The following is a 23512-nucleotide window of genomic DNA, read 5'->3' as shown; positions in this document are numbered from 1 at the left end:
CCACGACACCACTTTTACATTTCCTGTGGCTTCTGAGTGAGATGGCCAATTTAATACAAATTAGGTGTAGTTTTGTGCTGTGGACCAATGCCCACTAGGAACTGGATTGAGACAGTCCAAATTCATTTCACAGAAATCCCCTACAGCCACCAGACAGATGAGATGGTCATCCTAATTTCAATACTTTTTAAAATATACGAGTTATAGCGCACATCAAGTACTACAACAACAACTTGCATTCATATAGCGCCTTTAACGTAGTAAAACATCCCAACGTGCTTCACAGGAGCATTCTCAAACAAAATTTGACACCGAGCCACATTAAGAGATATTAGGGCAGATGACCAAAAGCTTGGTCAGAGGTAGATTTTAAGGAGCGTCTTAAAGGAGAAAAGGGAAGTAGAGAAGTGGAGAGGTTTAGGGAGGGAATTCCAGAGCTTAGATCCTCGGCTGAAAGCATGGCCACCAATGGTAGCGCAATTAAAATCAGGAATGTGCAAGAGACCAGAATTGGAGGAGCACAGATATCTCGTGAGGGTTGTAGGGCTGGAGGAGGTGACAGAGAAAGGGAGGGGCAAAGCCATGGAGGGATTTGAAAACAAGGATGAGAATTTTTAAATTGAAGCATTGCTCAACTGGGAGTCAATGTAGGTCAGCGAGCACAGGGGTGATGGCTGTACGGAACTTGGAGAGAGTTAGGATACAGGCAGCAAAGCTTTGGATGAGCTTAAGTTTATGGAGGGTGGAAGATGGGTGTCTGACCAGGAGTGCATTAGAATAGTCAAGTCTAGAGGTAACAAAGACATGAATGAGGATTTCAGCAGATGAGCTGAGGCAGGGGTGGAGTCTGGAGATGTTACGGAGGTGGAAGTAGACAGTCTTGGTGATGGTGCAGATATGTGGTCGGCAGCTCATCTCGGGGTCAAATATGACACAACCAGTCTGGTTCAGCCTCAGACAATTGCCAGGGAGAGGGATGGAGTCGGTGGTTAGGAAATGGAGTTTGTGGCGGACAAGACAATATCTTCGGTCTTCCCAATATTTAGTTGGAGGAAATTTTTGCTCATCCAGTACTGGATGGCGGACAAGCAGTCTGACAAGTTAGAGACAGTGGAAATGTCGAGAGAGGTGGTGGCGAGATAGAGCTGGGTGGGTTTTGTCAGTGTACACATGAAACCTGATGTCATGTTTTCGGATGATGTCACCAAGGGGCAGCATGTAGATGAGAAATGGAAGAAGTCAAGGGTAGATCCTTGGGAGACACCAGAGGCAACGGTGCGGGAGTGGGACGAGAAACCACTGCAGGTGATTCTCTGGCTCTGACTGGATAGATACAAATGGGACCGGGCGAGTGCAGTCCCACCCAGTTGGACAACGGAGGAGTGGCATTGGAAGAGGATGGTGTGGTCAATCGTGTCAAAGGCTGCATGCAGACAGGTTGAGAAGGATGAGGAGGGACAGTTTACCACGGTCAGTCACATAGGATGTCATTTGTGACTTTGGTAAGAGCTGTTTCGGCAGAGGCGGAAACCTGACTGGAGGGATTCAAACATGGAGTTCTGGGAAAGATGGGCACAGATTTGGGAGGCGACAGCACGTTGAAGGACTTGAGAGGAAAGGGAGGTTGGAGATGGGGCAGTAGTCTGCAAGGACAGAGGGGTCATGGGTTGCTTTTTTGAGAGGGGCAATGACCATAGATTTGAAGGGGAGAGGGACAATACCTGAGGAGATAGAACCATTAACAGTATCAGCTAACGTGGGGGCCAGAAAGGAAAGTTGAGTGGTCAGCAGTTTAGCGGGAATAAGGTTGGGGAGCAGGAGGTGGGTCGCATGGGCTAGATGAGCTCAGAGAGGGCATGAGGGGAGATAGGAGAGAAAGAGAAAGATGCAAGTTCGGGGCTAGGGCAGAGGGGAACCTTAGAGGAAGTTTGACCCGGTGGGCTAGGGGAAGGAAGGGAAGCAGCAGAGGCAGCTGAACAAGTACAACTTGAGAGTTTGAGGAAAAAGGCTCCCTTACAAATGTGTACAAAAATGTATTAATCCCTGAAGGCAATTTCAAATAAAGACGAACTTACCCGAATATCAAATCTGTCCTGGTTATTCTGTTTGGACTCCCCTTTATTACAGGTCATCTATCAACAAGACAGAAAGCAACTCATTTTAAAAAAAAATAAAGTGTAAAGCAAGCCTAAGTTCCATTTATATTAGCTGCTCCTCTCCTTCCCCCAGAAAATCCACTAGTATCTTGATTAAAACTGATCTGAGATCCAAAATCTAACATTCTAATGCTAGGGCACATATACAATGCTGTGCCATTAAACATAACTGTTTAATTTGGTTACTGTAAATTTTGTAAAAAGTAGTGCCATCTGGGTTTGAGCTGGGTCCTTTGGAGAAAAAAGTACACCGTCTTACTATTTCACTGTCATATTACTTGCATTATGTTACACTCCCCCAGAATCTTATGGTAGCACTTGCTTTCAAAAATGGAATCTTTGGCAAGAATAACATTTGAAAAAGCATAGAGAGGGAGAGAGAGACACACACAGTATGCAAAAGAAATGCATACATTACTGATTTTTAAGTTTAGAATTTTAAAGGTAAATAAAAGGCATCCATATAAAATCTTTATGTTACAGCAAGATCAACATACACAAATACCTATAGAGATAGATAAACAAGTGAGAGGTAAAGACAGACACACATACAGAGCAAGTGCACAAAAGAGATACACATGCAGAGGGGCAGGGAACCATACTGCTAATTTGTAGTAACATTTTAATTTTTTATATATGAGTAAATATTAATTCAAAAAATTAAGACTTTTTTAACCATGGGAAAAACAACATATTTCAAATAGTCTTTCAACTAACATCCATAGGAACAAAGCTTTTTTGAAAGAGTATGAGCATTTTAATGAAATAAGTATGAGTGGAATGCCACATAAATTCTTACTCATTTTATCACTTCACAAGGAGACAGTTATAGGTTTGGGTTATAAAGTAGAAAGTGAAAGCTATTATGATGATACGTCAGCCATGTTGAGATGTTTTAAAGCAGATTTGATGTCAGAATTTTGACTAAATTCACGTAATTATCAGTATAAACAATTGGATACAGCAGTTACCTATGGACTCCATTGACCTTACTAGCAATACTGGTTCCCATTAGATAGAGAGGAATTTAAGTGCAAGAATCACTAGGAGCATATTCATGGTTAATATTTTGCCAAATATTCAGCATTATTGAAATTTTAGGCTAGTTTTTTTTTGTTTTCCAAGATATACAAACAATAAAACTATATTTAATTCAACCAGTCACCCATTATTATTTACATGTATAATGCTTCATCAGGTTTAGCTTTTCCCTAGGTGGCACGTAGCTTTTTACACAAAAAAATCTTTAATTCATTCTTCTCTTTTCCTTACAAAAGATCATTTTTCTCTATCTTTCTGTCCCCTTGCATTATTCTCTGACTGAGGGCAATCGAGCACCCTGCTCTGTCCCCTTGCATTATTCTCTGGCTGAGGGCAATCGAGCACCCTGCTCCCAGGGCTCTAGCAATGCCACCGTTGGTCAGCTAAAGGAGCTGTATGAGAGCAGGTCAGGGGGACTTGCTCTCCAACTTTATTTCCGTGAAGGACATGTTTTTCATTCACTTGGCAGTGCTCCCCTCGAGATTGGGAACTCACAAGGTGAGGAATCACAGGTTATGGCCCTGTATCCGACCACTCTAACACTATCCTTTAATAAGTCAATGAATTGTACTACATGGCCATTTTATGTTTGAAGTTTCAGAACAGAAAGACATTCTTTGTGCTAAGCTGTCTACTGTACTGTCTGCCAACAAGCACATTACAAAACTATGTAAACCAGTTATACAAAAGCCTATGTAGAAATTACTTCAGAAAGTAAAGAAAAACTCATTACAGTTGAGCAAAATATTTTACAATGAACTTAAAGGTCCAATTTAAATAGAGACAAAAATTAATAAAGTAGGATTTGTTTACAACTGTAGAAGATGCTGCAACGTCAGATACTGTACCGTGAATCGTGTCTGTCACCTGGAAACCAGAGTGCTCAAGGCACGATCGCAAAGGCACGATCGCATGGGCAAGCCTGCAGCAGAGAACATATGCAAGTACAGCCAAGGTGGTATAGAACCCCCACAACATACTCAACTCCACACAACAGACATTACTGGAAAGACTCATCACAGATTGAGGTCTGAGATCTGGTTTCTTTCACAAAGATAATTTTAAATGATGTCATATTTACAAGATATGTTAAAAACTGTCACCAATAAATTAACCAGCTGCTTTTGCCTAGTCAGATTTCACCTGGTCATATTTCAATTCTTGAGGGATGGCCCATCATGTTAGATAAGGCTACCTCAGTCTTATATATGGGTCCAGATGGTTTTTCCTAGGCAAATTAACGAAATCCAAGTTACACAATTTGTTTTAAAAATGCATTACTAATGTAAGCAGATAAAACCAAGTATAATTCTGGACATCATGAAGTTTTCTTGAAAAACGTCCAATTTGTTGAAATATAAATATTTACGACCTTATACACAGAATTGCAGCCTCAGTGTTTTGTTAGTTGTCATACTGTTCTTGTTTATATTTTGTTATTTTCTAAGCTGTTATTATGTAAGCAGATTTAATTTATGTTTTTTCAAGTACTTTTACAGTTTAACTTGAAAAAGAAACAGTGCATACTACACAACTGTAGCTGGTTTGAATGGTGGAACACAAGGTTTAAAGCTGTAAAAGATATGGCAACAGCAAAAGATTTACTGAGTCATCCAATCTTCTCCATTGTGTTTCAGCCTTTTAACTCACTACACAAACAGCAATTTACACATCAATCTTCCATTTTGCTATCCAAAGACGTTATGTTCAGCACACGCCATGTTCTGTTATTTGGACGTGAAACTTCTTACAAGCCACTGCAACTTTCACATTCACTATGTGACATTTTATAACAGCAAGATGGAGGCGAGACAAATTTATGCTCACCATGTTCCATAAGTTTCTATTAGTTAAAAATCTGTAATGAAATTCGTTTTGCAATCTATTTTAACTTCCTGCCATCAGAAGGCGGCTAGATTTACTTACCAGTGCCTTTAAAGTTACAACTATACTTCATATTTCAGTATACTTGGCTGCTGATCTCCAATTAATGCAAATTTAACAAGTTTTTTTCCTGCACAAGTATAATTAGGTGATAGACCTGTGCTAGAATTTGAAATATTTATGCTATCACAGATATCCTAAGTTATTTGCTCTGGATTATGCAACTCAGAAGTAAAAGTTTATGTCACATGATTTCAGGTCATGTAACCATCATTTACTTTTTTTTTTTAATTCCAATCTTTTGTCTTGCCAAATTTTCTCCCATTATGTTCCCACAGGCACCAGTCTCCCTCCAATACCTTACCCAAGTGGCCATTCATCATGTGTGAACCTAGCCATGAGTGTCAGCAGGCTATTCGGTTGTGGGGGGAGCATCACAGTTGAGCTGATCCTGTCATCAACTGATGTTCAAATTCATACACTTACAGCAGGGAAGACTAGATTGTGGTCAGGAACAGGAACCATTCAGGAACACCAACCTAACCGAGTGGATCCAAGGTCAATTGCTCCCTACCTGAAATCAGCTAACTATGCATAGATTTGAGATCGAGCTGGTGATCTTCTGCTTTGCAGCTTGCTATTCACTGGATGATAAACTCGCTGAGCCTTTAGGAGTGTCACTTATTTTATTACTTGTAATATTATTCTTTTATGCAGAATAACTTTGGGGTTACAATAAAATTACCAACTTGAGAGTTGCGATCTACTGGAAACAAATTCAACTCATGACATCAGGAACAACATAACTCACTCACCCTTTGGAATTGTGGATTAAGTCTCATCACACCTCTTCCCCAATCAGAAATCCTCTGCAAGTGCTCAACAAAAAAATGGCTTTTTCATCCGAAACAAAGACTGTAAGCACCGAGAGCTTGTATAGAACTCCTACAACTAGCCCCATTTTAAATTTTAACAATTAAATAAAAAGATAAAAACGATTGTGACTACTGTGTGCGTTACATGCCAGCACAAGGATATATACTTTTGAAGGTGAAGTATACTCTATTAAATTGCCTGACAAATCCAAATCTTAAAAAGGGAGCTAACTATATACTTAGCCACATCTCTCAACAGCCCTTGTTACCACATTTTATGTTTGATGGCAGCCTAGAAGGAGACATGCTGTACCGAACGATCCTTCAGGCAAAATTACAAAATTCTGCTCCAGTAAAATCAGGAACATTGCCCACTATCCATTGTAGTTAATAGGAGGGGTAGTTCTACACAAATTGTCTGCTTCCAGGTGGCTTTGAGCCAGCAGTTGTAAAGCATTAAACAAGGGAACAAGAAGTTGCGAGAGACACTGAGAATTTGTACCGATATCTGCAACATTGATGATTATGAGACAACTCAATAGAATGCACTTACTATTTATTTCTTTGGTGCCATAACATTAACTTAACCAGACACAGCACACAATAAAACTGATGATCACCTTTCATACTGTGAGGTCATAGATTTCAATACCAACTTGTACTATAGCATATCCACAAAGTAAAATCACCAACATATATACCTATGATGATGATGATTTTCATTAATCAGTTGCCCTTTTTAGTCATTAGTTGCATGCATAATGTAGCATGACGTTAAGGTGACTATTATCACAATTTCACACAACAATGCTTTTTTCAATTTACTTTTAAACCTTTATTATTGTTACTGGAGGTATTAGGATTTTGCACGTATTATCTGGATATACAAAAATCATGTACACAGCAAATGAAATATATTTCAAATCAAACTTGGTTGTTAGAAAATGGGTTCGTATAGTCAGAACTGAAATTCTGCACAAGTCATAGACGAGCATGATCCTTTGAGAATATAAACAAAATTATTTTCTCTAAAGCAGTTCTGAAGATTAACTTCGTTTATGAAAGTTATAAAAACTCATTTTACAGCTTTACAACAATTTATTTTCAAAAACAATTGATAGTCCATTTAAATAATAAAACTGGCATGTTGCACTGAAGACTCAATGGGTACATGCAACATCAGGTGTTTTATTGAGACATACGCTCAAGGAAGATTCCAGGTTAAATCCCACTCTCTGCGGAGTTAGTTGATCTAATCCCAAATGGTTAAAGGGCATTGCAGTTGGCCAGTGTGAGGGGGGGGGGGGGAAGAAAGACAGCAGAGAGGCAGAAATCAACCAAGGATCCTGCTCCTAATCATTATCCAGAAATCCTATTGGAAAACATGTGCATTTGGGCAATGGTGAAGGTCAGAATCAGACTCCATTATAATTCCATCCCATCCCAGCACCCAGGGCAAACAGCCTGCAACATTAACTGTTTAGGTGCATACCTGAATGAGCCACTGGAGGGCTGCCAGCACACATGGAACTACCACCTACATGAATCAGCACATTCAGGAGGCGGGTGAGAAAACTGATGAAAAAAGTTGCATTTTTTATGCCTTGTAATTCTGAAACCTCAGAATTAAAAAGTTGGCATGGATGCTCACAACACTAGTTAAAGAAAAAAAATCTATTTTTGATATTTCCAATAGAAGTTATTTCCAAATCAAAACCTAAACCTTAAGTTTGACTGTAAAACAAGTATTAGATGAAGTCTAAAGCTCATTTTAAGTCTTCAATAATGGATTACTTATTGGCTTCAAGGGGGAAAGGGAATATGATTATTCAGTTTGTGGAGGTGGCCATGTGACATTAATTTGAAATCAGTGAACTTTGCCTCTTCATTTATAATGCCTGATGACAGGGTAACTGGCATCTTAACTGAAATATTTAACTTGAACCTTCCAAGCCCAATTTGAAATAAGTTATAGTACGTTGTGCATCATCCTATTCAGTACATGCTCTAAAATTGCAAGCACGTATTATATATAATTTACCATTTTTATTCAATTTTCATTTGGAAAAAAATTGATCATTTTTTTAAAAAACATACGGTGGTCATTTTTCTCTGCCTCTTATATCCATCCACACCATTCAATGAGTAAAAGGACAGACAGGTACTTCGATCCCATGCCTCTTCCACAATCAGATTGGGTGAGAAGTAATGTACAAGAGATTGTGGGGCCAGGGTGGGAGGCAAGGGTTTGGTCACAGACCTCTTAAATTTTCTGTTCCTCTGGACAATCATCTTGTTTCCAATTTAAACCTCCCTAAACACAGCAACTAAGATTAAATATTTACTGAAATGAAATATGGAGAAAGCATAAATCTTAATAAAAGGCTGTATCATACAGCAATCAACATGGTTGCAATACTGCATTATACAAGTAAACAAAGTGTGTGCTCTTGTACAGTTAGAACTGCAAGCATACATGTGGCATGTCATGTCAGCTTTGGCACATGAAGTTCTGATACTATCCGGAATTTCTGTAGAAAGATAAAAATAGGAAAAAAGATATATTGTAGAATACTTACTGCATCATTCTGTAGAGAATGCAATCAGAAGTATCAACATAAAATAGAATCTAGAGCTGCAATTACAAAGTTTGGGCGCGTTGACTTTTACCGTCAATGTTTCATTTGATTACAGCAAACATTTACAAAATTGAAAGTCGATATGTTAAAGAATTATTAAAAACTGAACGTTGGTTTTGAGACCTTTAACATTACAAAAACTGATTTCCTAACTACTCAATAATTGAATTGTAGGTTTACAAAATTTAATTCACTCCAATGGTACAGTTTCAGTATCTAAGTATTGTCATCAATTTTGTGTTTAATTTCTACAGAATTTATAATCCAGTTGTCGTTTACCAGGAAAGCCTTCTTAAAGTTTCCACAAATATCACTAAAACTTAACTTCTATCTAACTAATCATTCAGAAGTGCTATAGCATAAATATTTAGCTAACTGTCCTGGAGAACTTTTCCCCAAATACTTCCAAGTACTACAAACTGGATGTGCAATGCAAGTACAGAAAGCCAGAAAAATGCATTTTCTGTTCCCTCCCCCAACATTGTGTGGTGCATGACTGAGGTTCCCTTTTGATAGTACTTCAATAGATAACGTCGAGTTGAGAGTATAACCGCTCGAGTTACTGGTCATCCTTGATCTTGAATTTTTAACAGTGACATGATAAATTTGTCCGTCACATTTGTTTGCAGCAATTTGGAGTAAATTTTAAATGGTTCATTACATTCTTGCCAACTAAAATGCCACTTAAAATTTTTGGGGTATAATGTACATAAGTTAATTTCTGGTTTCTTATTAATAATGTCTTGCACAACAATGTAATCTACTTGTAACAAAGCTTCAGGGTTATAGCAACTTCACTTGGTCATATGATTCACTCCCTCTGCCTCCTCCCCCATAGAAAGAAGTGTTTTCTCGAGTACATATCTGTTTTTGTTGGCAAGGTCCATTCCAAATGGCAAATAGGAGCTCTGTGTTCAAACGAATTAAGCTGCAGCAGTCTTGTAAATTAATGTTAGGTCCTAATAAAAAAACTCAGTGCTTATTCAACTTTTCTCTGAGTGTGAAGATACTGAACAAATTAAGCTTCCCACTGAACAGGCCTGTTATTTCAAACATAAAATTCATACACATTGCTGGGAATGTTTTTGAAGGAAATTAACAGTACAATTTTTACAAAGATACAGAATGAATAGATAAGTAGCAGTGGGCATACAAATCTGGTACTTTGAATTGAACTGATGAAAATGTTGACACTGACACGATTAGAAAGACAGTCCAACTCGCTTTTTAAAATATCAAAAGCTGTATTACAAAAAAGAGTAAACATTTAAACTGCTACAGCATAGCTAGTACTGTAACACCAGAAAAGAGCCACAGATTTCTCTTATTGTTGGGGAAAATGTGTGAGCTATGCAAGTCCTCACCTAGAGAGAATGAAGTGGAACAATTAAGCTAGTAAATGCCATAGGCATTTCTTTCAAGCTAATTATTAAACCCCATGCATTCTTACAGATGGAATTGGTAAGAATTACAAGATACAATTGTTTGACTTTCAACTTGTAATTTACAACAAGAATGTCTTATGTTACCTTACCATTTTGCTTTGTGGCCTACTTAAATCTTTGTGAACTAAATAAAGCATTGGCTAGAATCTCAGAGAAAGAAAACTCTATAGACATATTATCAGGAACAGTAGACAGTTGGCAACACATTAGAATTGCCCATTACTATTCGGTTTTCTCAAATTATCATAGAAAATAAGAATTGTCAGCAAAGAATAGCCACCTTCGCTTTATTCTGTAAAAAAGCTTTAACAAAAGGAACAAACTTTGTTCAATTTACAGTGTTCAACATACTTAAACAAAGCATTAAGATATCAAAAAATATCAACTGTATTACATAAAGATAGAAATACAGGACTTCAGCTCTCTTAAATAAAGACTGTAGTTTACTTAAAAGCTTAAGCTTACTGAAAAATGCTAACCAATTAGCAAACTGCTAATTACTTTTGTTTGGCATTTTTTGGCACTTTCCTGCAAACAACCCCTATAACATTGCAGTCTGAAGTCTATTGTGTACAATTGAAGTTAAAGTTGAGACATGGCAGTGAACAAACCAGATTCATAGAATCAATTTAAGGTCTGCCTATAAGTTTAATTGCCTTCAAAACAAAATATTAAGTTAACCCCAACTCAATAAAGCAACCCTTGGATCCAAGCTATATTGAACTTCCACAAGTTTATGCTAATAAACGGCATTCAGTTCAGGGCACTACAGCTCAGGAAGGATATACTGGCCTTGGAGGTGGGTGCAGCGCAAATTCACCAGAATGCTATCGGGGATAAAAGGGTTAAATTACGAGAACAGGTTGCATAGGCTAGGCTTGTATTCTTTGGAGTATAGCAGATTAAGGGATCTAATTGAGGTGTTAAGATGATTAAAAGATTTGATACGGTAGAGAGAGAAACTATTTCCTCTGGTGGGGGAGTCCAGAACAAGGGAGCATAACATTAAAATTAGAGCTAGGCTATTCAGGGATGATTTCAGCAAGCAGTTCTGCACAAAGGGTAGTGGAAATCTGGAACACTCCCCCCAAAAACGGTTGAGGCTAGGCCAATTAAAAATTTCAAAACTGAGATGAATAGATTTTTGTTAGGCAAGGGTATTAAGGGATATGGAACGAAGGCGAGTAAAGTGTTGAGATACAGATCAGCTATGATAACTGAATGGCGGAATAGGCTCGAAGGGCTGAATGCCCAACTCCTGTTCCTATATTTGGTGAGACTGTTACCTTTGCTTGCTGATGAGAGTTGCAGACCAGATACTGTAAATAACCAATCATGAATCACACTGAAATTCTGACAGAGAGATTTTAAAATGGGTGAGCAGGTGGGTGTGGGTAGGCAGGTTAAAGTGGAAAAAATTCAAAACGTGTCAGGAAGCCGGCTCCAACCCACCCACTGGGTTTTACTAAGGCGGGACAAGGGGCAGGCAGCCAACCCGCTCCCAAGAGGCTGGAAGCCTCTGATTTAACCTGTTTTGCAGGTTTTACTGCGGCCGGCTCAGTTTCCCAGGAAACCTGGCAGCTGCAGCGAGGCGAGGACAGCCTCTGGGAGCACTCCTCGTGGGCTAGGAGGAGCAGGATTACTTTCTCCTTGCCCAAACTCCCCACCATCAGACACCCTCCTTGCCAGGATCGGGCTGACTTCAAGACAGGGAACCCATCAGGGCTAAGAGTCGCACGCTGTGGCGTTAAATCTCCACAGCATGCGGAGAAACCCAGGCTTCCGGGTTTCCTGTCCGAAACTCCGCCCCTTTGTGTAGATAAAATGCGGACTTAAACATTTCACAATGTCATAAAGCATCAGTGGAAAACGTTCTGTTCTGAATCTACATCATCAGATTAAAATAACAGTTTACAAAAACACACTTTCCACTCACATCAATGAATAAACTGTTAAAACTGAAAGAAAACTTACTGCGCTTGTGATCAACAAGACTGTTCTACACAATGGTATAAGGAATACATGCTCGTATTTTGAAATTACTGAAGAAAGGTTTGTTACAGATTGCTACATTTCATTATGTGCCACTAAAAATATTTTTCTACTTCATAATTTGGAATATAGAATTCTTACCTCAGTTCTACTGCAATAAATATTGTGGTGCCATAAATGTTTTTAAAGACAAGATTTGTTTTATCAAAAGTGCAGGTGCAGCTGTATGTCCATAGGCATACTCCCAGTCCCACTGCTTTATTTGAAGGTTGAAATCGAGCAGCTTTGCTCACCCTCCTCCCCCACCCCCCTTCAATTTTTCTTCTTTTGCATGATGTTGATAACTTTGGTTTTTATAACATTTAATGCTCTACAATTTCAACAAGCCACTATTTTGTGATGAATGGGTTAGTCCAATTGCTTCACAAGTTAATTTTATCTTTTTAAATATTGCTCCAACATATATTTGAAACATCCCATTTAATGAATCATACTACAATCGTCTGTAAAATAATTTTTTCTAACTTTTTTGTGCTACAAAATGGACGATGTGATGATTGACAGAAAGAAAGACTCGACAATTTTGACTTTTAACTGGACGCCTCAATTTTTTTGATCCTGTGCACAGGCCCACTCCATATTTTGAAGAACTGATCCTTTAATTGTTTCACCACTTCTTTGGAACCATTAATTTCATCTGCCATCTAATTATGTATGTCATAATGTTTAGGGAATCAAAACAGAGGAACATGCAGTCACCAAAATATAAGCCCCATACATACATATTAAAGCACTATGGTAACTTAAGAAAAAAAAAATCAAGTTTAATTTGCCACAAACAAAAAATCTCTACTGCAAGGGGAAATCTGTAATTGTCTCCCCTAAATGGCTGCAGATGCAGAGTCAATTGAAATTTTCATGGCTGGGATTGATAGATTTTTGATAGGTAATGGTATCAAGGAATATGGAGTAAAGGTGGATAAATGGAGTTGAGGCGTAGATCAACCATGATCTAACTGAATGGCGGAACAGGCTCGAGGGGCTGAATGACCTATTCCTCCTCCTATTTTCCTAAGGAACCTATTCACTGCCAAAAACAATTGACATTAATGTGCAATGAGGATTGGGGTCATCAGACTATGAAACTGCAATTGTATGATGTTGTAAAATGTAACTTCCATTTCTGTAAATCATATGGCAACACAGTCTTGTGGATGTAACAGATAATTGTTTTTGCAATGCACAAAAGTTAGATGTAATAGAACAGATAATAAAGTCGGATAGCCAACTTCTGATGGTCAGTCAGTAAACTCTTGAGGTAAATCTTTGTCTTCACATTGGCAGAGTTTTGCAGGCTGGAAGTACATTTCAGAGGGGTTGAATTCCCATTATGCACTCCCAACATGGAAGCTCTGCCCCAGGACATTAAAGGTGAAAATGTACCATATGGTATAGGTCTCAGCCATACGCAGAAAGAAGACCTCTGTGCTACATCAAATCATCAGAAAATTAGGAGTGCCATGACTCGGGGACACACTGGACTTTGCGCCCGATTTCCAATCTGCCCTTGTCAAGTGAGGCTCGAGTGGAGTGTAACCAAATTTATGCTTATATCTCAGCATCAGTCAACAAGTTCAGGAAAAGAGGGATAGGGAGAAAATTGAGAAGAAAAAGTTGGATGGTATATTCCAAGATGATCATTTTTATGAAGACTAGTGCGAAGTTCATCCAATCAATATTTGAAAATATTTTTCAGTCAACAATCAGTGTTTTCATTTTAGTCATTTCATGGCATTTCTGTGACATGTCAATTAAAACTGCTACAAATTGTTCAATGCATTATATTTAGAGGTATTTATAAATAATGCAATAGTTCCATTATCATTGTTTCCATCGGTAATATGTAGGGATCAGTAGGATCTGTGTGCATTATCATTAGGATTTTAAGGCTTGAATGTGTGGTGGCCTACAGATCATTTTAATCTACAAGAGGAACATTCAAAATTCTCAAATTGAATCTGTTCCCATTAGTTGCCAATTGTACGACAAACACTGCAAGTCAATTGGCAATTTGCACTTCTTGTAATGATTAACTACCATAGCAATACACAAGGTAAATGAACCATCTTTGCTGTTTTCAATCTTCCATGTAGCCAATAAGCGCACGACTATCACAAATTTTTAGAACACTCAGCATGAAGTTCAACACAGATGTGACTGTATAAATGTAGAATCCTACCTTTCGATCATTTGTAACAGGTGTCTCTCCTAAACTCTTAAAAAGATTTGTTTATGGGTCTTTATTCTAAAGAACATGAACTAAGCCAAACAGTTCTGTCATAACGACCTGAAGTTTGCAAAGCCAATCAATCAGTGACATGCCTAGCAGTTTACAGTATTCAAAATGAAATAAAAAAAGCTTTTTCCTTTATATGCATTTCCATGATTAATGTTTCAGTAATCTGCAGGGTAAGTGGTCATTTTCACTTGCACATTTTCTGAAAAGAAGCAAATTTCTTATTAGCTACTATATTTCTCAAATCCTGTGAACTATTAAATATTTCATTAAGCTTTACATCAATCGAGATTGCCATTTACTCTATTCTACACCTTCACCAGTTATTGGATATTAAAATGTTCCATGTCTCAAAATGACTAATCTGCCTTATTTTTCTATACACTTCTCTGCAAACTGGATAATATAAATCTTTAATTTAATTATAAAGGCATTTTCTAATTTTATCCAGCATCTCAATCTATTATGTGGGCCATTTTCTGTTTCTGCTCATATTGTAGATTAACACTAGAACTGTAGATCAGAGTATATTGTTTTAAAACTAAAGGTGCTTCAACAATGAGAAACATTTGTTCCAATATTTTGGGTAAACGTCATTTACTCTTGCTTAGAGCAAAGCAAAAGATTAGTTTGTGCAATTTTAACACTACAACATTTTAAAACTTCATTGTTGATACAGAATGACTTTGATTCACATGTAGACACAAATAAAAATTCTTAATTAACAAAAATGGTTATCAAAATGAAAATTGATTATTCAAACAAATCATTTACTCCACTACAATTTCCCACTAGTTTCTAATACTCAATGGAAACAACTTTAGCTCTTAGACAGACACACATCATAAATGAACATGCCACCTCCAGAAATCCAATCTCACCTGAAGAATCGCACCATACAATCGAAGGAGAACACATCGTGGTTCATCCTTTACACAGCTTTTAGTATCAGGTAATGAGCACAGAAAAAGCAGATTACTAAGGCCACCCCTGCAAAAGTAGAAGAAAAGTAGAATATTAAACAAGACCAGTGCATTTATTAAAAATGGAATGGTTGAAGATTCCTCGTCAAATTAGCTACAAAATCATAAGCAAGACAAAAAAATTATATTATATAGTTGTTACAAATTCAGATCTTGCTTTAGATGTTCTCATAGGTACTCCCAAGTGGTCTAAGCATCATGGGGTGGTTTCTGCTTGGTTGCACTAGTTTTTTTGGTGCAATTTGCCCAAGATCGACGTAACCCGTGCAAAAGATGGTGGAATTTAAGTGCAAATTATGTTGTGTACAAAATGAATTTCTGCCATTTTTTGCGCTAGTCTAAAAATAAATCACGCTAGAAGCTGGCCCTGCCCACAAAACTAGCTGCAGCCCCAGGCTGAATTAATCACCATTGGCAGTTTCTGCTAATTGCACTCTTTTGCAGGCCTTTGATGAGGCTCTAAAAAAATTAAGCTGGTTCTTTTGGGCGCAAGGACACCAGTTGGCACATTTTATAACCTTTACAATGTAATTTTTTTTCAATTTACTAAAAAACTGACTACTGTACCCCAATACAACTAGCAAATGGTTCTGTATATTTTTTTTGAAGTAATTTTCAGTCATTTAAAATCGGGTTACTCGCAGGTGGTGGATTGACAGTGATTAAAAATGCTTATTTTTTGTGATAACCCATTTTCAGTTGTATTAATCAAACTGCACCAAGCTACACTCTTAAATATACCAAGGAATATTTTTTAAAGCAAATTTTTTTTAAAGTTACATTTTAAAATGTTGCCCAATTTATGGCAGATTTTTCATTTGGTGATATGCAAATGATGAGAAAAAACACTTCTCAAAACTAGCATAATTTGGGGCGCAGTGTGCCCAGATCGCCGATTGCGCCCCCTTATGTTTAAGACTATGCCCATACTGCCCAGTATCTAATTAAATATGGTGTCAACCAAGGGGTGTAACAATAGGACCATTGTGATCTGAACTGAACATTTGTATCTTTCACAAAGAGCAGGAATTTTGTATCTCGCCATTTAGTTTCACATTTCAAATCAAAGTTCTAATCACATGGCTGAATTTTGTTCCCAGTCATTGCAACTTTTTAAAAGAGTTGAAGAAACTGCAAATTCAGGGAATACAAAATAAGGCAGAAAATGCTGGCAACAGGAAGTCAGACAGCATCAGAAAATGGGATGAATAATTTGGGTAACAAAGTTCCGCATGCAAAACATTAACTTGTTTCTTACCTTTCAACAACAACTTGTATTTATATAGCGCCTTTAACGTAGTAAAACATCCCAAGGTGCTGCACAGGAGTATTTTAAGACAAAAAACTTGACACCGATCCACAAAAGGAGAAACTAGGGCAGATGACCGAAAGCTTGGTCAAAGAGGTAGGTTTTAAGGAGCGTCTTAAAAGGAGGAATGAGAGGTAACGAGGCGGAGAGGTTTAGGGAGGGAATTCCAGAGCTTAGGGCCTAGGCAACAGAAGGCACGGCCACCAAAGGTTGAGCGGTTATAATCAGGGATGATCAAGAGGGCAGAATTAGAGGAGCGCAGATATCTCGGGGGGGGGGGGGGGTGTGTTTGTGGGGCTGAAGGAGATTACAGAGATAGGGAGGGGCGAGGCCATGGAGGGATTTGAAAACAAGGTGCTGATGGACTTTCTGTATAATTTCCGTTTTCCTGTTTCTATTTTATAGAACATTTTAGGTTTTGCAGGAACTAGAATAACCCTACAATTGTACAACATAAGAGAAAAACAAATCAGAGATACTGTTTGGATTTGTTTGTTCTTGGGACATAGGTCACCCGAGCAAGGTCACATCTACTGCCCATAGAAGTTCTGGTGGGTCATAGTAATTACTAAGATAATTCAGAGAGACTCAAGAGTCCCATTCAGTAGTTTTGAATCTGTGTAGATCGGATCAGGTAAGGATGGATGGCTCCCTTCCGTGAAGGACATTATTAAATCAACTGGGTCTTTACAACAGTCCAGTTGTAACTCACAATTTACCAGATTTATTGAATTTAATTTTCCAATTTGCTACGACAGGACTTGGAACTCACAATCTCGGTGTTTCTGGCCCAGTATGATAACCACTACACCAATGTACCCCTTTTTTGTAATTAATGGCGTCTTGAAATAAAGTTTATTTTTAATATGCTCCTGTGTCGACCATGATGGCTCCACAAATTTTACTAGCGAGTAGCCAACCCCTCCCAAGCTTAATCCCCAATCTTTACCGAGTCAGCTGCTATCGGACCGGGTGGCAGTAGTGGTGCTACAACTAAACTCAGTGCCTGAGTTAGGGCAGGGACATCAACCTACAGTTCCCATTCCTTGTTGATATCCAGTGAGCCCTGCTGGAATTGCACATGTGCATGTTGAATGGGGACAAGATCGGGCTCAGCTGTGATGTTCCCAAAAGTTGAATAGCTTGCCAAATCTCACTGTTACATGTTAATAAAAAAAAGGCTAACTGGATAGATGCGAGAAAGCACTCGTTGCCAATTTAACCATATATCAGCAAGAAGCCAACACCTTCAGGCGATGGTGGCAGACAGAAAATTTATAAGAAAAAAAATCTTTAAAAAATGCTACTGCCACTGTTAGCCAGTTAAATAGGATTGGACGATGGTTTACCAAATTGCCTGCCAAAATATTTCCCACATTTGACTGTGATGAAGGCAGAAGTTTTTTTTTCCTCCTGCATTAGAGGGAACATTCCTGGATTGCATTTTTTATGTTTTTAGATAGGTGGGATAAATGTTATTTAAAATCTGGTTTCAGCTATGAAAAGTAACTCCTCTGACACTGCCGGGGACAGGGTAGGGATGAGGGGGGTTATCCAATACACAAAACGAGCAGATCCATCCACTGAATTAGAGAGTCACCTAACCTTCCTTAAACATAGCAAGTTTCAGCCAGGAGAAGACTTTCAGCCCATCTCGTCCACCTATCCATGGTATTCCCTTGGTACTTTTCCTATTACCCTGAATCCATGCCAGTGCTTAGTTCCAATTACCACCCCTTTAATAAAAAAGACTAATCCTGTATTTCCTAGGTTGCCCTTAATTTGTAAATATAACCATTTGTGCTTAAATTCTTACTTCGATCAAATTTGTCCAAACCATTCATGATTTTAAACACTTCTATCATATCTCTGAAGTCTTCTCTTTTCAAGAGAGTAAAGACCCTGGGTAGTTAATCTTTCCTCATACATCATTCCCTCAAGTTCTGGGATCAACCATGCAGCCCCTCAAAATAACTGAATATTCTTTGAAATAATAAGATCAAAACTGCATGCAGTACTCCAGATGTAGTCTCACCAGGGCTAAATGCCTTCTTAAAATGACCTCTCAGGATTTATATGTTTATACCCCTTGCAATGCAACCTCAAATTTTACTGCTTTTTAAAAAAAAAACTGGGAACATTGTGCTGATGGTTTTGGTAACCTGCCCACTAAAACAGCAAGATCTCTCTCCAGCGCTGATACCACAAGTATATTCCCATTTAGCGCATAATAGACATCAACCTTCCCTCTACCGAACCTCAACCTTTCGGCCCATCAATTTAGCTTGTCAAGATCCTTTTGAATTTGTGTGCACTGATGCTCATCATTTGACACTGCTCCCAATTTGGTATTGTCCTAAAAATCATTAATAAAATTAATAAGTAACAGTGGCTCCAACACTGAGTTTTGTGGCACTCCACCAAAAACTGGCTGCCAATCAGATACCTGCCCATGCACTACTACTCGTTGTCTACCAACCATTTGCCAATCCATTTTAATACACTCCCATCTATCCCAGGAGTTTGGACCTCATGTAGTAGCCTATTTGGTGTGATGTCAAATGGCTTCTTGAAATCCAGGTACATAACCTCTCCCCTATCTACCAAGTCTGTCATCTCCTAAAAGAAATCCAATAAATAAGTCAGTCAATCATGATCTCCCACTCCTAAAACCATACTGACTGTCTGATTAGCTCATGCCCCTCAAGATACTCCCTTATATTATCCCTCATAATACTTTCAAACACTTTTCCAACAATGGAATTAAGGCTAACAAATTTATAATTTGATGGCTCATCCCTTGCCCCTTTTTGAACACGAGAATCACATTTGCTATTTTCGAACCTTCTGGGATTTGGCCCGCGAGAGAAATTGCAATTGTTTGAGCTAATTCCTTTGGTTAAGCAACATCTCAATTTCAAAATTCTCATCCTTGTTTTCAAATCCCTCCATGGCCTCACCCCTCCCCATCTCTAATCTCCTTCAGACCGCTCCCCAGCCGAGATATCTGCGCTTCTCTAATTCTGCCCTCTTGAGCATCCCCGATTATAATTTCTCAACCATTGGTGGCCGTGCCTTCTGTTGCCTAGGCCCTAAGCTCCGAAATCCCTGCCTAAACCTCGCCACCTCTCTTTCCTCCTTTAAGACGCTCCTTAAAACCTACCTCTTCGACCAAGCTTTTGGTCACCTGCCCTAATTTCTCCTTATGTGGCTCGGTGTCAAATTTTGTCGTATAACACTCCTGTGAAGCGCCTTGGGACGTTTTACTACGTTAAATGCGCTATAAAAATACAAGTTGTTGTTGTAACCCAGGGATGAAAGGTTTTTTTGGGCACCACAGATAGCACTCAACAACTTAATTAGATCAAAGTTTGCTTGCTGGCTGCACAACCCTTCTTTGAAATGCTAACAGATAGAAGTCCAAAGACTGGAGACATGGACAACATTTATTATCTTCAATATTGAACCATCAAGGGAAATTTGTTCCAAGAGCAAGGGCAGATACTTAAGAACTGGACAAGACACAATTTCACATGTTGGCAGTTGTTAAAAACAAATGGACCACATATGGCAGGAAATGACTGTTCATACCTTCTATCTCAATTACACTTCCCATTGAGAAGAATTCATTTGATAGTCCAGTGCACTTGCTTCAACATCAAAATAACAGACATATAATTGGGGAGCAGCCCTGTGGTCCACATATTCCATGCTTCCCACTGTCTATACCATGTGAAAAAGTGAACAGGGGACCACTGGATGTTATATCCCTCGTAAAGGGCAGGAGACTCGTTAAAAAAAAGTTTTGGGACTCTCCTTTTGAAACAGTTTACATATGTATTTAAGTCTATTATGATACTGTTTTAGTTTATTACTGCTTCTGTGTATAATCTTACTTGTAAATCTGGATACAATGGTCTGATAATGTGGTACTTGGCTCCTTTAATAAACAAGAGAATGTAATGGGCATCCACAGTGTTTTACCAGAATCAAGGAGTAATTGTTGGTTCTGTGGCACACAGCATGCATAAGATTGCAGGTTTCAAGTCATAGGAGACTTGGCCTTCTTATGGAAACTATCGCTACTGTGACCGCAAGGAAAAAAGCAGTGGAAGAAAATCTCAACTGTAAACAATGTCCAAACATGATTTTTGACCTCCAAAAGAACTTCTGTTTAGAGTTTTAACAAGTTAATGTGAATGCTATACTACTGAAAACAAACATCTGGCAAATACGTCACAACCTGATGCAATTTTTTATGACCTGCAAACCTGGCAATGTAATTTATGCATTGGTAAAATTGATGTTTTACAACATATACAACAACTAATTATAATATTTTCTCAAACTTAATCTGCCATACATTTAGAGCCACACATTGAAGAATTCTACATTTGTTTATTCCCAGTGTTGCATATTACTACAATGTATTCTGCATAACACAAAGGTTTTAAGCTCTAATCATGCCATATAACTTTCCAGAGCAAATGCTCAGCATTTCCACTTACCTGTGCAGTGATTTAGTTTTGTCAGTTGGCAGAAAATTACTGGGGCTTAAAGGGTTAAATTAGGAGGACAAGTTGCATAAACTTGGTTTGTATTCCCTTGAGTATAGGAGATTGAGGGCTGATCTGATCGAACATGGAGACATAATTTTAAAATTAGAGCTAGGCCATTCAGGAACAAAAAGCAGAAGTAATTTTTCCACAAAAAGGGTAGTAGAAATGTGAAACTCTAGCCCCCGAAAGGCTGTGAATGCTAGGACAATTTGGAGCTTTCAAGACAGAGGTAGATAGATTTTTTTTTAGGTAAGGGTATCAAGGGATGTGGAACAAAGGTGGGAAAATGGAGTTGAGTTGCAGATCAGCCATGATCTAATTGAAAAGCGCAGCAGGCCCGAGGGGCTGAATGGCCTACTCCTGTTCCTGTATTCCAGGCTGATGCATCTGTTAAGTATTTACTTGCTGCAAAAACAATAGCAAGAGTTTTACATAATATAGTTATTCTATTTATACCCCAAATTCTTGCTGCGTAATACCATCTAGCCCAAAACCCATGTGGAACTTTATATTCCAAATTAGAATGAGACTAATTAACTCTACATTAATTGTATTTGGAATTATATTAAAGATAAACTTCAAATTCCCATCAAGTAAGCATTTACAAGTTCAATAGAAATAGGTTTCAAATGGAATGCATTCGGAGCATGATATTTGGGAGAACGTGCTACATGAATGCTTAAGAGGATCAAATTCACCTCAAGTCAACCCTATCTTGGAAAATGCGCATTTAATTACTTCCATAATCTTTTCAATCCTCCCCTCCACCATTACAAACACTTAACATTTGGACTGTCAGTGATTTTTAAATAATCCAAAGTTATTCCCCCACCCCTAATATTTCATCATCTCCTTCACCATTTAAACATAATGCAAAACGTTAAGCAGATCGTGTTACCATGGAGTTAACTGAAGCCATTTCGATCAGTCACGGTTTCCTTTTTTTCTGCATGTCTCATTGACAGTTCCGGTTGAAAAATCATAACTATGCATATAGAGATATCGAATAAAGCAAAATTATTGGTCCGGATTATACTCGGTTAACAACCTCCATCTCATTTGGGATCCTTTAGCCCTTCTAGAGGGTGTCGCGTAGGCTCCATTTTTAATCAACTCGTCAATTTTTTTCTCCTTTTTCTTCCCCCGTCACGAATTCATTCAGATACCAAGGCTACTCCATTTTAAAAATCACAAACACTTCGGGCAGCATAAAATCCCCCAAATCTGATGATTTTTTTTTTTTTTTTTTTAAAAGGCACACAGACATACAAACCTTATAATACTAATTTGAAATTCGTCCTCTGACAAGGTTTTCCAAGCACCTCGAAGGAACTCTTTGCACCAAAGATAAGCTTTATGCTTGGTTTGCTGGTCGGGTGCGTCCTGTCTTCCCGCTTTGTATTCTGTGCCTTCTTCATGCTGAACACGGAGCCCATTCTGTGCGATCAGCAGCCCCATCCCTGGAGTGTCCACTGCGCTGGAGAATTTGGTTTTCATTTATATTGACGCGGTATCGGAAAAGAATGAAATTGCAATTATAACTTGAGGGGAGAAAGAGAGAGAGAGAGAGGGGGAAGAGAGAGAGAGGGGGTGGGGGAAGACTCCAAACGGTTGAAATAAATCCTCGTCACTCTTACTCCGGCAATGTCAAGGTGCTCAAAGCAGAAAGACAAAAGATAGAAAAAAATCAAACCTTATTGAAACAACCACACCTAACGAAAGAAAGGCAGTATCTCTGCGGGGGGAAGAGAGAGAAAAAAAAACCCTCACTATTTTAAAATTATTCTTTTTGAACTATGTCAAAAAGTAGCTTTAAAATCTATAATTAAGTGTAAACGTCGGCAGAGAAAAATAAAAAAAACAATCTGCAGCTCCTTGAAAGGATGACTTGGTCAACGTTTCATCAAGCTAACGGCTGTAAGTAGTAACTCTAAATTTTCGGTTGTTTTCTTTTCCCACACACACAAGCTGCCCTGCACTCTCGGTTAGCGCAGATCCCGCTGTGCTGCGCCCGAGGATGTGCGGTAAATATATAAGACTCTGGTCACGTGGCTTTCACCAATCAGCATCAGGAATGTGATTGGAAGCTCAGCCCGCCCGACCCCGCCCCCACACCACCCAATCCATCCACAGCCTTCATTTTCATGTTGCTCTTACCTCAGCCGCCTGGTACATAGAAACATAGAAGATAGGAGCAGGAGTAGGCCATTCGGCCCCTTGAGCCTGCTCCGCCATTCAATGTGATCATGGCTGATCATCCAAATTCAGTACCCTGTCCCTGCTTTCTCCCCATATCCCTTTAGCCTTAAGAAATATATCTAACTCCTTCTTGA

At 38.6% G+C, this 23512-nt stretch overlaps 1 protein-coding gene across 2 annotated transcripts in view; it reads right to left on the bottom strand.

Moving 5' to 3' along the window:
* Positions 1-23187, bottom strand: part of chka (choline kinase alpha) — an 82862-nt gene extending 59675 nt beyond the window's left edge. The window contains exons 1-3 of one of the 2 annotated variants that reach the window (XM_086008004.1): positions 22453-23187; positions 15210-15318; positions 2076-2132 (exon numbers count right to left, since the gene is read on the bottom strand). In XM_086008004.1, the coding sequence (XP_085864130.1) occupies positions 2076-2132; positions 15210-15318; positions 22453-22676 (390 nt within the window). In that variant the 5' untranslated portion in view covers positions 22677-23187. The remainder of the gene's footprint in view (positions 1-2075; positions 2133-15209; positions 15319-22452) is intronic. The other variant, XM_086008005.1, reaches the window with a different exon arrangement.
* Positions 23188-23512: the final 325 nt, after the last annotated feature.

This window comes from Somniosus microcephalus, chromosome 15 (assembly GCF_052327205.1).
Source record: "Somniosus microcephalus isolate GS21.2 chromosome 15, FLI_Smic_1.0, whole genome shotgun sequence".
NCBI lineage: Eukaryota > Metazoa > Chordata > Chondrichthyes > Squaliformes > Somniosidae > Somniosus > Somniosus microcephalus.
This window is presented reverse-complemented; position numbering and strand designations above follow the sequence as displayed.